The sequence below is a fragment of the Microtus ochrogaster genome, chromosome 1 (assembly GCF_000317375.1).
Source record: "Microtus ochrogaster isolate Prairie Vole_2 chromosome 1, MicOch1.0, whole genome shotgun sequence".
Classification (NCBI taxonomy): Eukaryota; Metazoa; Chordata; class Mammalia; order Rodentia; family Cricetidae; genus Microtus; species Microtus ochrogaster.
In genome coordinates, this window is record NC_022009.1 from 59974439 (window position 1) to 59987852 (window position 13414).

The window sequence follows — 13414 nt, forward strand, 5'->3', positions numbered from 1 at the left end:
TCTGCTATGTTCAAATGCCACTTCCTCCCCACAGCAGCCTGTTTACTTCATCCATAGCGACCACGGGCTGCCTCCTGCGTCTTCCTGGACTGCGTCACCCAAAGTGCGGATGCCGTTAAGTAATGGACAGAGCAAAAGGCAGCAAAGACAGAGGACTCAACTTCAATTTAACTGTCCTGTAAGGTACATAGTAATTAGCTGCAAAGCTCTGAAATCTTAGCTAGCATGTTAAGTCTGCTACATGACAGTATAATTTGACTTCTTAAAGGATTATGCAAATTACAACTCATCATTCCATTACAGGATTGAAAAAAAGTGACAGCTAATTTATACGTAACACACCTTTCAAATCCCTAAGATGTGTAGCACCTGTGCGATGTATTTTGCCGAGATTTTCTTGCACATAAGTACTTGTTTACTGCAATATAAAAAGGCTTACCTAAGAGCTTTAATACAACTACTTAAAAAAACAACCTTTTCGACCATAATTTCAAAATAATAGACTTCCCCCCCTTCCTTGATTTTAGAGGTAATTTTTTTGTTTTCATTTCATTCTGTTTGATTTGGCTTCCCCCCCCCAAATCAATCAATAAAAATAAGGCTTCAACACAAATATATTATTTGAATACTGGCAACCACAAGCACTGATGCACGAGCCAGAAGGCAGACTCACAAAGATTTCAACATACTTCTGGTAGGTAGATTCACAGTAGATTCCGTCATATCTGTAGATTTTCCTACATTCTGATTGGTTGGGCAGGGGATGCTGCGCAGTTATTCTGTAGAGGCATCAAAAACAGATAGACATGACTAGAGATTCTCTACAGTCAAGCAGAATGCAGGCTAACAAGTGTGCTGAAATGGAACCATTTTTGCTCTTTACCCTTTGGGCTCTACTCAGAACTGTACTGAGCACATGAACGATAGCGTATGAATTCCCACTTCAGAGAGCTGCAGCCAGAGCAAGGTAAGTATTGCAGTTCTTCATGGGAACAATTTTACTCTTAATCTCATGGTCATAAAAGCAGAAGAAAAGCAGGACATATGCCTGAAGTTGAACTCACTCTACAGTCCCTATGAATATTTTCTAAAGGACATGTTATAAAAAAACAAAAAACCAGCAAATGTCATTAGTGTTTTCGTTACAGAATTGTCATTAATCCAATCATGCATTACGAGAGGAGGCAATTGTAAATTAGCTATAAAACCATAGTTGGGTTAATATGTTTTTCAGCTTTATTCAATTTCTACAGCGTGTGTACACTACTGGCTTCTAAAGGGATGTAATACAGCTCACGGGACTGAACCCAATTAGGGATGAAAACACAGGCAAGGCCATCGGGAGCGAGGGTTAGACCTTAACAGGCACCTGAGATGAGCTGATTACAGCGGCTCCAGGCTTCCTGGCAGTTAAGGCAACGGGGAAGGAGGGGGCTTACACAGTTTTCTTTGTATCATTTAAGCATATAAATTCATTGGAGACTCCCTGCCTTATACAAACATAAAAATGCTGAAAGGCATTTTCTGACCATTTCCTTTTATTGAAAATCTCTTCATTCAGGAGGAAAAGAAATAAGAAACCTATCTTGTTTTATTTTAGTGGGAAGTCATGGAATTTAATCAATACAAAATATCAGTAAGAGTACCAAGCAGTTTGCTCTAATAACTCGAACCGAAATTAACAGAATATCTAATCTTCAGGAATATAACACACACACGTAGATACATGTGTGCGCACACACACCACACACACACATGCACACACATTCACACATATGCACTCACACACACACGACACATACACTCACACACATGTGCACACACAAAACACACCACACACACATGCATACACATTCATACACACCATACACACACTCACATGCTCACACACTCACATGCTCACACACACACACCACACACCACACAATCCCCTTCAATAGTGATTAGATCATGCAGTCTGTCCTTATTTCTTAAAACCTCAGACGAGCCTTTTCTAATTTCTGTGTGTTTCTATCGTCATTAAGTTTACTTAATATTTCATAAAGTCCAGTATACCTGGGGACAGCACTTTATAAAAAGTTCAGTTCTATCCTGGAGCTGTATTTATATGCTTTCCTCTCATATTATTTAACATATTGTCTGTGTTATAATCAGTCTGGCCCCAAATCTCTTATTAAATTTAGTCGGCCAACAGTTCTATTTATAATTAATCATTTGCCCCTTGTTTAAAGTGATTTTTAAGCCCCATTTGATTATTGCACTCAACTTCTGGCATAAATGTACTCATTAACTATCACTGGAATTCCAGAGGTTTTCATTAACCCGTGTGCTATTTCATTGTAAAGCTGATCTGGGAAAGCAGGAAACGTAAACAGCTCGACTTGAAGGGCGAGCTGGTTTCCAAGATGCAGTTACAGGGTTGCCCTGATGAATTTGTTTTAGCCATTAAGTTTACGAAAACACATTCTAAGAAGAGTGTGGAAGCAGTGACATCAGATGATGTAAATCACAAATTAAAAAAAAACATATATGGTGTGAGACCACACTGAACTCCTCCGCATTTCTATTCGGGATCTTCTTGTTTTAATGCTGCTCTTTTGCTGTTTGCTCTGAACTAAATGAGGAACTCAGGAGCATTTACCAAGAACAGTTCTGATTCTCGGCCTTTCTGTAAACCATTTTGGAAAGGTATGTCATAAAGAGACAGAAACAAAATTAATAAAATGGACCATCCCCTTCACCAACCCCTCAAATAACAGCCGGGGTTAAAATAAAGGTTGGGTCTACCTGCCCCATACCATCGAGGAAACCATCAGGTGTAAAAAACCAACCGACAAAATGTCTGCAGGGAACAAAGCCCCGCGGCACCGTTCACTTAACACTCAGTGTTTCCCCTTTCTTGCTACAACAGGTCATTACTAACTAAAGGCTTTTTGAGTTCATTTTCTTCACCTGGATTTTGTTTTTAAAGGTTAAACACTACCAGTAAAAAGTTCAAATACGCCTTTCAATCGCGGAACTATGATGAACCACAGCGCCTGCCCATCAAGCAGTCCGCGGCCCTTCCCTTCGTGTCACTGCTGTCTAGATGGACTCATCATACAGCTGGGGGGGAGGACTTAAGTGCATTTACATACATGTGGAACGTGTAGGCTATGACTAATTCTAACTCACAGGGCAGAATTTAAATAATTAGTTACAAGAAGTCAAACTAAGGGAAAAGGGAGGAAAGAGATGCTTAGAGGCAGAGTAGTAAATTGTTCCATTTTTGCAGGTAATCTAAATGCAAACTAGAAGCAACTTATCATGAGAATGGATTTTCCACCATCTGGTCAAATAACAGGGGATTTGTCTAGTGGCGAGCAAAGAATGGAATGATGTGGGAAAGATTAGCGGGCAAGTCCTACAGTTAGCTAAAATGTATTTTGTGCAAACAAGAACAGATGACGCCTTAACAATTACACCTGTCAAAAACTCCAGAAAGCAATCCATCTCTGAACAGCCCAGTTGAAAACAGTCTAGTTCATAACAAAATGATTTTTTTTAAACAATTGCCAGCCATAACAGTTTGATGCATGACAAGCTTAGGAAGTCGCATTTCACGTTCAACTGGAACCTTAACTAACTGGCCCCTGGTTTCCAGTGATAAGTAAGATATTCGACCCTCTAAAAGTATTGGAACCATATAAACGGCAGGTTTAGAAACCACAAAGCAAGGAAACTTGAAATTAGAGGCAGAAAATCAGAAGTAAGAAACCGCTGTGGACATATCCTTTGGGGCCCTTGTACTGCTACTGGTCTACCAGGGTAGACACTTTCCTGGTACAAATCTGCCTCCTTTGCTGCAGGAATGTTAGAAATGGAGGCAAAGACCACAAGGCTCACCTGGATGAGGTTCCACCAGTATGTGGGAGCGACCGGAACGCATCAGATCCTGCAGCTGTTTCAGGGGATTTTATTCCCTGCCTGTGCCTCCTAAATGCTGGCAATTCTCGGAGTTAAGATACAGGAGTGTATTTGTTTCTTTTTCCCTTGTTATTTGAGGATGATGGTGTGGACCTCTATAGCAGACCAGCCTACGTTATTTCATATTAATCTTCCCAATTAGGCTGTTCCATCGCATGCCTGAGAGATCCCATTATAATGCACACAGCTCGGATCTGGATTGGTAGTACATTTGGGTGACAGTGGTGATGGTTATTTATGTATATCAGGCAATATAATCTACCACAGATCAACACAATCGAAAGATGGTGGTGTTTTAAGATACATCTAGAATTTACTACCACCTTTAATATCTGAAGGTAACAGTGACTCTTGGCCATTCTCCTGGAGGATATTTTCTCTTCAGATATCTGGACCTGCAGAGGTTATGATTATTACATGAGATGTTCATTTAAAAACTACCTATGATCTTCTTTGTCCTTGTTCTATTGACTTACTATTCTAAATAGCAATGCTGTTCATGTTTCCTATTTAACTCCAAGAGTTTGGGGGGGAAACAACAGTCTTTCTACCGTAGGAATTTGCTCCCTCTCATTCCTCTATGCCAGGAAGTTGTGTCAATCATGCTAAACAAAAAAATGTTTACCCATTAAGTTCTGATAGCGCCATCCATAGCATCACGTGTAATGACACGGAGTGCGCTGCTTCTCTAAGACAAAAAAGAAGTGTCTCAGAAGAGGCTCCCTAACACATTAACATGCTACACCAGGCAATGTGGTTAGGAGTTTGGTTCGTATGTGGCATTTGGCAAGTTACCTCTGAGCGGCTCAGCATCCCATGCAAAAATTGGAATAATAGAAGGTATTTACTCAGCAACATGAAAATTAAAAGAAATACTGTGAAGTTGCCTAGCTCTGAGCTTTCCCATATCAAAAACATGGTGAATGCCACCTTATAATAACGAATTATCTGCCTAGGTGCCAAAGTTACTGAAGGGCCACAGACTTTCATGAATCCAGGTATAAACTGAGAAACTTTTATTCAAAGTGAGTCTGTTAATATGATCTTTAAGACTTCCATGTTTCTGCAGTGCTTTAAAGTTTCTCGCAGTTACATTGATAAGGTTTCATTCTGATAATCCATCACCTCTAATCCTGAGTTAATTAATATAACTTCTATCAAAAATAATTTGTTTACTCGATGAACGTTTTGTTCTTAGTAGTAGTGTGCCAAGCTCCAGTCCTACCCTTGAGGAAATACATAGGTAAGATGGAGCAGAGGCTGGAGAAGGGATGCAACAGGAAGTCCAGGTGCCAGAACAGGGAGGAGCCTTATCATTTGATAAGACCTAGCTACGAGAACTCAGCTTCAGACCTTTGGAACACTTGCAAAAGAGACTCATCTGGTATGAGCTCACAGAGAGGCCTTAGCTTCAAATTGCTGAAGACATAAAGAGACAGATTCTAGGTGACAGGGTTGGGGGCAAAGGGCTAAATCTAGATAGGAAGGAAAGGCCAGCTCCTTGTTGCCATTCGTGTTCCGAGACAGTCCAAACTTCTACTTAGCATGTTCTAGAACAGGGTTCTTAAGCACCAACCTTGGAAAGGGAGACTCTACTGCAAAAGGGAACTCTCCTGGGGAAACTACTGGAAGGGGGACTCTACTGGAAAAGAGTATGGATGGATTTATCATGGATGGATTCCGTTTCCCATCAGACCCTTCCACCAGGTGGTACCAGACAGAAGCTCCTCCACACTACAGGAAGTGTTTCCACATTTCATACTGACTCCTGACTGCCAACAAGCTTTACATGATCATAACTTGAATGCAAAATAATCAAACAAAAGAGTCTAACAGGGTAACTGAAAAGCATCCGAAGAAAGACCTAGTGCTGCAGACTCCCTTGAGTCAGACCAAAGGGAAGCTACGAGATGAGGTCCTCTCTCTGTCCTTGCTCTTGTCTCCTTCCTGAACTCTGAGGCTGCCCACATTTGCCCATTTTCTAGAAGACATGTCTACATAATGTTTAGGATCCATAGCTATGAAACTAGACAGACACCTATGCAAATTCAAACTTTGCCAAACAGACAGTGAACGTCTCTGAATCTACAATGACAATAACAACATCCTGTACTCACTATACTATGGTAAACCTGCATCATGGTATCTGGAATGAAACAAAGTACTATGATCGTAATAACTCACTTATTCAACCTACTCAACTGCTATCTTTGTTGATCACTGTGCAGGCGTATCAAACATGCTACCTAAACCATAGAGCCATCTGGTCACATGACCCAGATAACTGGAAGGAGATATTACAAACTCAGTGAAACTGAGATGTGCCTACTCAAAGAAGCTAAGGTCAAGCCAGCTTTGAAAAAAAAAAAAAGAGAACAGTGCCCTGAAAGAAGCTGAAATTCTGTATCCAGGCCCTTTCTTCCCACATAGGTTTACAGATGCCATCTTCCTTCACCCGTGTGCTCTGTGCCTCTTAGATAATGAAAGCAACAGTGCTGGTCAGTTCATGTCTACTAAGTGTTAGAACCCTGCACTGCCGCAAGTCACAACTGTAGGAGAGTCTCAGTGAGAAATGTCGCTCTGCATCCTAGAAATACACTGACTGACAAAACCAGGCACATAGATGTTTTTAAAAAGCAGAATAGATTAAAAATGGAAGCGAAGCATGGCCAGAGTCACCATCCCGCTACTGGAGAAGGGTGGGTAAAGGACAGCGGACAAGCAGATGGGTTTGAGTCTTCCCAAAGCCAGGGCAGCTCAAGAGGCTGCACCAACAGCAGGAACCATGTTTGAAAAGGCTGTTCCTGGAGGCACAGCCCAACTTTAGGCACACAAAGTGAGAAGAACAATCCCCAGCGGGAAGCCCCTATCATTCATCTTTCTGGAATGAGTTACTGTCAACAGTCTCTAGAATATTTATCCCACAAGGAGTCTGTTCCAGGAGTCGGACCACAGCAGAAATGATTCTGTGTGAACATTAGGTAACCAAGAGGAGCGAGTGACACATTTGTGGACATCTGACAGCCCCGAACACTGTCTGCACAATAAACATGTATTTTTTTTATTAAAATGTTTAAAAATGAATAAATTAAAACATTTATTTCACACAACTGATGAGTAAGCAGGTTCAGGCTTCTAGATTATTCTTTCCTAGGACCTGAAGACCATAGTTTTCCTCCAAATAGCAGCCTACTCAAAAATTGTTATCCCCAAAGCAATTTCTAAAAGTTTAATTCTACATCATCCCAAACAAACATTCCAAAATTCTGAAGATGGCGTTGACTTTGTCTTCCATTAACGCATCATATTCTATACAGTGATCCCCGCATGGACAGCTTTCAAATCAGGAAAACGTCTCACACAACCCACACTTTCGATAAGGAAACTGAGATGAAGACAATCAAGACACAGCAGAAACCCAGGGATGAAAGCACACAGACAGATGCAGACTGGTGTCCTTCACGCTTCCGGACGCTACCAACTTTTTTCCCAGCTCCTGAGAAACCTAAGCTTTGTGTTAGGAGGGCCTGTTGGCCAATCTCTTTATTGCATCTCTTTCAGTTGGGTGGGGATGGACATGTTTCTATTAATGTGTTCCTTTAGTAGAACAACCATGTGTCCAAGGCTCATTAGAAATATGTAAATCATTAAACAGCTTCACATGCTTAAATGAAGACTTGCTCAGACTCTAGCCTCCAATATCACGAAGCCTTGCTTACAAGCTGCTTCCCGCATAATGCTTGTCCTCCACACAAAAGGATATTAGTGGGTACAGCAAGAAGGGGCTGACATTTGGAAACAGAATTCAAATTTTAATTTTCATATTGCTGACAAACTCACTGCATCAATACTGATTAGCTTTGTATAGGATTGAAGACACACCATGGCACTGAAATTGATGATTAAAACTATTAAAAGTGTCAATGGGAAAATGAGGTGCAAAGGGACTATTTCATTCTGTACCCACTGTACCCTTCTTCAGGCCAATTTTAACCCATGGCTTTAAATTTTACCTGCGTCCTAATGGCCTCCAGTTCTCCATCTTCAGCTCTCATCTTAACCCAAACTCTTAACCTATCCGTCTCGACTTAGAACTTCCACCTGATCTTTGGAATGCCGAGCCCCTCCCCGTCCTGCATGAGTAGCTAACTCTTCTACCCACGCTGAGATAACCCATTACAGCTCCACGCCTTTCCCTGGGTTTCAGACCCACAACTGGCTCCCAAATTTCTTCCTTCCCTTATTTTCTACTTCTCAGAAGTCACAAAGCCCTTTCGTGCTGTGCTCTCCATATCTTTCTAAGGGAGATCTTCTTTACACCATGATCTGGGCGTAGGCTATGTGGACTGCCATACCCAAGCGCTACAGCCTCCTTCCCCCCTAGATTCACCTTGGCCGCTCCACCATTTAAACTTTTTAAAAGTCAGCGTGATGGTATGACCTAATTTTGGAATGTCCCACAAGGACCTGCGCCTTGTGGTTTTAGTCACTGGGGCAATGGCTGAAAAGGTCTGTGAGACCATGGCCTTTTCTTCACTCAGTTTTAGGTTTTAGCCATGAAGTAAGAGGCTTGCCTGGGGACTTACGTTCGGTAATAACGCAGTATCCTGTTGTTGAATGAAAAGACAGGGTTAGAGGTCGTGGACTAGAACAATCCAAAATGGTTCCGAAATAAACGTTTGCCCTTACCAAGCTGTCTAAAGTGCATCACAGAAATGCACGTGTGACTAAGAGAAACCACCACCTCCAAAAGTCTCCCCAGAACCACGATGTGCCACTAAAGCTTGCCTTATTTTGACTCACTCTGACCTGCCCAACTCCCACACATTTTAGCAATCCATTTTATCTCCATATGACTCTTCGGGGTTGACTTGCATGTAACTCTCAAAACTGACTGAGCTCATTACTCTGAGTAATCAGCAAGGAGAACACACATTTCATTCAAATGCTACAAAAAATTCTCCAGTAAAGTTTCATTGTTTGATTGTTGCTGACATGTGAACTCGAAATGACGATATGATTTATGTCTTAGACTTTCAATTCTAAAAACTGTTGAAGAGATAAAAAGGACAATGAAGGTGTACAGAGATGTAGATCTATGCTGCTGACTTTGTGGTCCAAGCCTTAATAACCAAAACCACCCCAGAAAAGGCTTAGGCATATCTTCAGGCTATGGGCATCCATCCCAACTCAGCCCAGGTTTCTTTCTTAGTCCAAAGGCTCTAAAAATAAATGCATCCTCCATCAGGGAGTAGATAATAACCTTCCTAATGCTGTGACCCTTTAATACAGATCCTCATGCCGTGGTGACCCCCAACCGTAAAATTATTTTTATTGTTACTTCATTAACTATAATTTTGCTACTGTCATGATGTATAATGTCAAATCTGTGTTTTCTTTTTGTTTTTTTTAATTTATTTATTTATTAAGGATTTCTGACTCCTCCCCGCCACCACCTCCCCTTTCCCTCCCCCTCCCCCGATCAAGTCCCTCTCCCTCATCAGCTTGAAGAGCAATCAGGGTTCCCTGACCTGTGGGAAGTCCAAGGACCGCCCACCTCCATCCAGGTTTAGTAAGTTGAGCATCCAAACTGCCTAGGCTCCCCCAAAGCCAGTACATGCAGTAGGATCAAAAACCCATTGCCCTTGTTCTTGAGTTCTCAGTAGTTCTCATTGTCCGCTATGTTCAGCAAGTCCGGTTTTATCCCATGCTTTTTCAGATCCAGGCCAAAAGACACTTAAGGTCATGCTCAACTTCCTTAGCGATCAGGGAAATGCAAATCAAGACAACTCTTACACCGGTCAGAATGGCTAAAATGAAAAACACCAATGATAGCCTTTGCTGGAGAGGGTGTGGAGAAAGGGGTACACTCATCCATTGCTGGTGGGAATGCAAACTTGTCAACCACTTTGGAAAGCAGTGTGGCGGTTCCTCAGGAAATTCGGGATCACCCTACCCCTGGACCCAGCAATACCACTCTTGGGAATATACCCAAGAGAGGCCCTATCATACAACAAAAGTATATGCTCAACTATGTTCAAATCTGTGTTTTCTGATGGTCTTAGGTGACCCCTGTGAAAGAGTCATTTGACCCCCAAAGGGGCTACAACCCAAAGGTTGAGAACCGCGGCATTTGACTATTAAACACTTTCTACATAGCCCTAAGACGTAACTAGGGTCTCCTTCTTATACCTGATTTTGAGCTATTTTAGATGCAAAAAAATAATCAACTCAGAGAAATGACCACCGGACCCTTCTTATTCTTGCCCAACTGAACTATACTTAGTAATACTCCTGACAAAAACAGAAACGAGGCCTGAAAAGTGAACTGTATAAGGTTTATCTCTACACGATGTAGCTGAGTCCAAGGTAAAGACTACATCCTACCATCAGCCAGGGTTTTACTTTGCTAACCAACATGCTAGGGAAGCACTTAGTATTCAGGCTTTGGAGCTCTTGCTAGATAAATTAGAATTAAACCGATTTTGTGATACAGACCAAAAATAAATCGAGAAATGGACATTTTCCCAACCAGATTATGACAGGAAAAACACTTCACAGATCACAAATCTTTTAATTACTGCAGGTCTAAACCCAGGGTCTCTCAGATGCTAAGCAAGTATCCTACCACTAAAGAACATCTCAGTTCATACCTTAAAATTCAAGCAGTAGAATGTTTATAATAAAATGTCATAAATTCACACACACCCATACACACACACACACACACACACACACACAAACACACACACACACGGGGAAAAGCAACTTTCGAAACTTTGTTTTTAGTCCTGGATAACACAAGGGATCCCTTGGTAGTCATGGTAACAGAGGTATATAGTCTCTATTGCAGTTAGGCATGACCACCTGACTGTGGTCTTCCTAATACAGGAAGAGCAGGAATGAGTAGAAGCCCTTCATGGGCCCAGACTTTTGTGCACTGGCTGTGCTCTGACCTAATTTTCCTTTCCCAGGAGTTCTTCAGAAGTAACCAACACACCAGTTTTGACCAGGCAGACAAGAAAAACAGGAATGGCAGAGTTCCCTTCAACTGGGGCTGTCAAATAATGTTCAACAGACTTCTGTGTTTTTCTGGCTACTGCACTTTATACATTAAAATCCTTTGAATTTCGTCTGATAATGCAGCTAGCCAACTTTTCTACTCCTACTTACCCTGCAAAAGAGAGCTCTTCTGCAGTCTGAGATGCCTTTGCTAGATCTACTCCTCTTGAGAGCTACCAGAAGCCTCCATACCTAGCTCTATTGCAATGTCCCTGTAGTCCAACTAATAACTGGTTCGCCCTGCAAGTTCTTAAGGCTGGAATTCATCCCATGTTGAATCATGCACAAGTTTATAGCTTAATTAGTTCTGAATTAGTAAGTCGAACTGAAAAATACCCAGTCTTCCCCAAACTGACTGAAAGTGGAGTTGCGGTTACAAACGTGCATCTGGTCACACTCGACAGTAACAACTGTGCTAAGCGCACAACAGAAGAAATGTCCAGGTATCCCAAGAATTGTGACCATCAGAAATATGAGCAAAATATTATAGTTGATGGTTTCAAAGCACAAGGGTAGAGAAGACAGAACATGGGCACACCTAAGTAGAGAAACGAAATGGCAGAGAACGGCCTTTGATAAGCCACTTGAAATTATCAATAGCTGTTGTTTCATGTTAATTATTCTGTTACTAAAATTAATTCTGTTATTAAAACTAAAGGCAAGAGGTTAGGGTCATCTTGGTCTCCATTTTTTCAGTTTTTTAAAAAAGAAATGCATTCCTCCCTCCCCCAAATAATTTTGCACATTACCTCTGTTTAACCTCTGACCTGGACGGGACACTGGATTCCATCATCTATGGGAAGATACTATATGAAAGCCAATTTAGAAACATACTAAGTAGGAAGATAGGTAAAAGAAGGAAAATAATAGTTAAAGACAATATGAAGGAGATCGGAGCACATCCCCTTGAGTGTGTTTTTTTTTAATCCAAAAATCATGCTTCTTACAACAAATATTTGCAGATTTTTAAAATTTCCCGTCCATCGTTTTGTTGTCTCCTAGCGGCATTTTTCTCTGAACTGCTGAAAGATTATTAACTCGAACGGGGACTTTACAAACAGTGACTCTTCCGCCCTCGTGTCCTCTCTTCGGCGCCTCCTTCCTCCCCCCAAGTTCCCCTAAGAGTTAACAGTCTTGCTCTCTCTGCTGAGGAGGAGAAGTGAACAGCTAAGAGCACGAGTCGTCCTGACACATGTATTCTATTCATTATAACAATTACATTTACAGAGTTAGACAAATGCTCGGGAGAATCCGCTTCCTCAAGTTTGATTTGGGCTGAAGCCAAAACATTTCCACGTTGGCACTCAGGAGTATTATTTAGAAGATAAATTGCCTGATATCAGATTTTGGAAAAGGTAGAATTACCATCAAGTCTTGTTATACAACAATTCATTGGAGGCAACATACCCCGAATTATTCAGTTTTGCTCATCATAAAAAAGGATTACTACTAAGGAGGACTTAATTGGAATAAAATATCACTGAGTTATAGTTTAGTGTAGCATTACAATAATAAACAGACCACCTCCTTCTCCATGAAAAAAAGTTTTATCTTGGGGTTTTACTCCACTGATGCTGTGTAATATATGTAGAAATATGTTCTTATCATAAATCTTTTAACACCAAAGTTGACTGTACCAACTAGCAGGAGAGCTTCTGTATTGATCCTCCGCTTCTTTTGAATGACAAAAACGGTTTCAGCTTTCAGGGTGGCAATTTCTCAAAAATAAATTTGAGTGGAGGAGATTACATTCAACTAAAACTCCATTACGAAGCAGCAGCCGCAGCAGGATAATATAAAGTACTTTTCTTGGGTATATTTGAGATCTGTACATATTTTCAGTTTCTTTCAAGGTCTTGATACAGCAAGATTTATTAGCACTGTCTTCTTTAAAGGAAAAAAAATGGCCCCATGTAAAAGTTTATATTTTTCTGTATCAAGAATCCACACTTCCATGCTAGCCTGTCTCAAAATAACTACAGAGAATGGAAGGCTTCTCTTAACTTGGTAAAGCTGAATTGCCATCAAATTAGAACTACGATTTTCTCTCTCTCTCTCTCTCTCTCTCTCTCTCTCTCTCTCTCTCTCTCTCTCTCTCTCTCTCTCTCTCTCTCTTCTAAAAAACTGCAGTTGAGATAGCAGACTCTCAAACTGCAATGTTATAAAGCATGATCACAGACAATGTGACTGTCACCATCAAGCTGGCTCACAGCGGCTGAATGAAGCCCCATGTTAAAGAAGAACCATGCTACAAGGTGAGCCACTAAACAGCACGGGAAGGGGCATGAGAACTATGTCTCGATGGTACTGACTGTCTTGGCAGAGTTTTTTTCTCGGACAATTTTCTATGTCAGCTTGGCTAGTTCTATCAACAAGATTTTCATCT

General features: G+C 41.2%; 1 protein-coding gene across 4 annotated transcripts in view; it reads right to left on the reverse strand.

The window, feature by feature from the left end:
- The window catches only part of Npas3 (neuronal PAS domain protein 3), an 817920-nt gene that overhangs the window by 708284 nt on the left and 96222 nt on the right, over window positions 1–13414 (reverse strand). For 3 of the 4 annotated variants that reach the window (XM_026781883.1, XM_026781890.1, XM_026781886.1), the window contains exon 2: window positions 690–779. The exons of the other annotated variant lie outside the window; for it this stretch is intronic. In XM_026781883.1, coding sequence (XP_026637684.1) covers window positions 690–779 — 90 coding nt within the window. The remainder of the gene's footprint in view (window positions 1–689; window positions 780–13414) is intronic. 4 annotated transcript variants of the gene reach the window in all.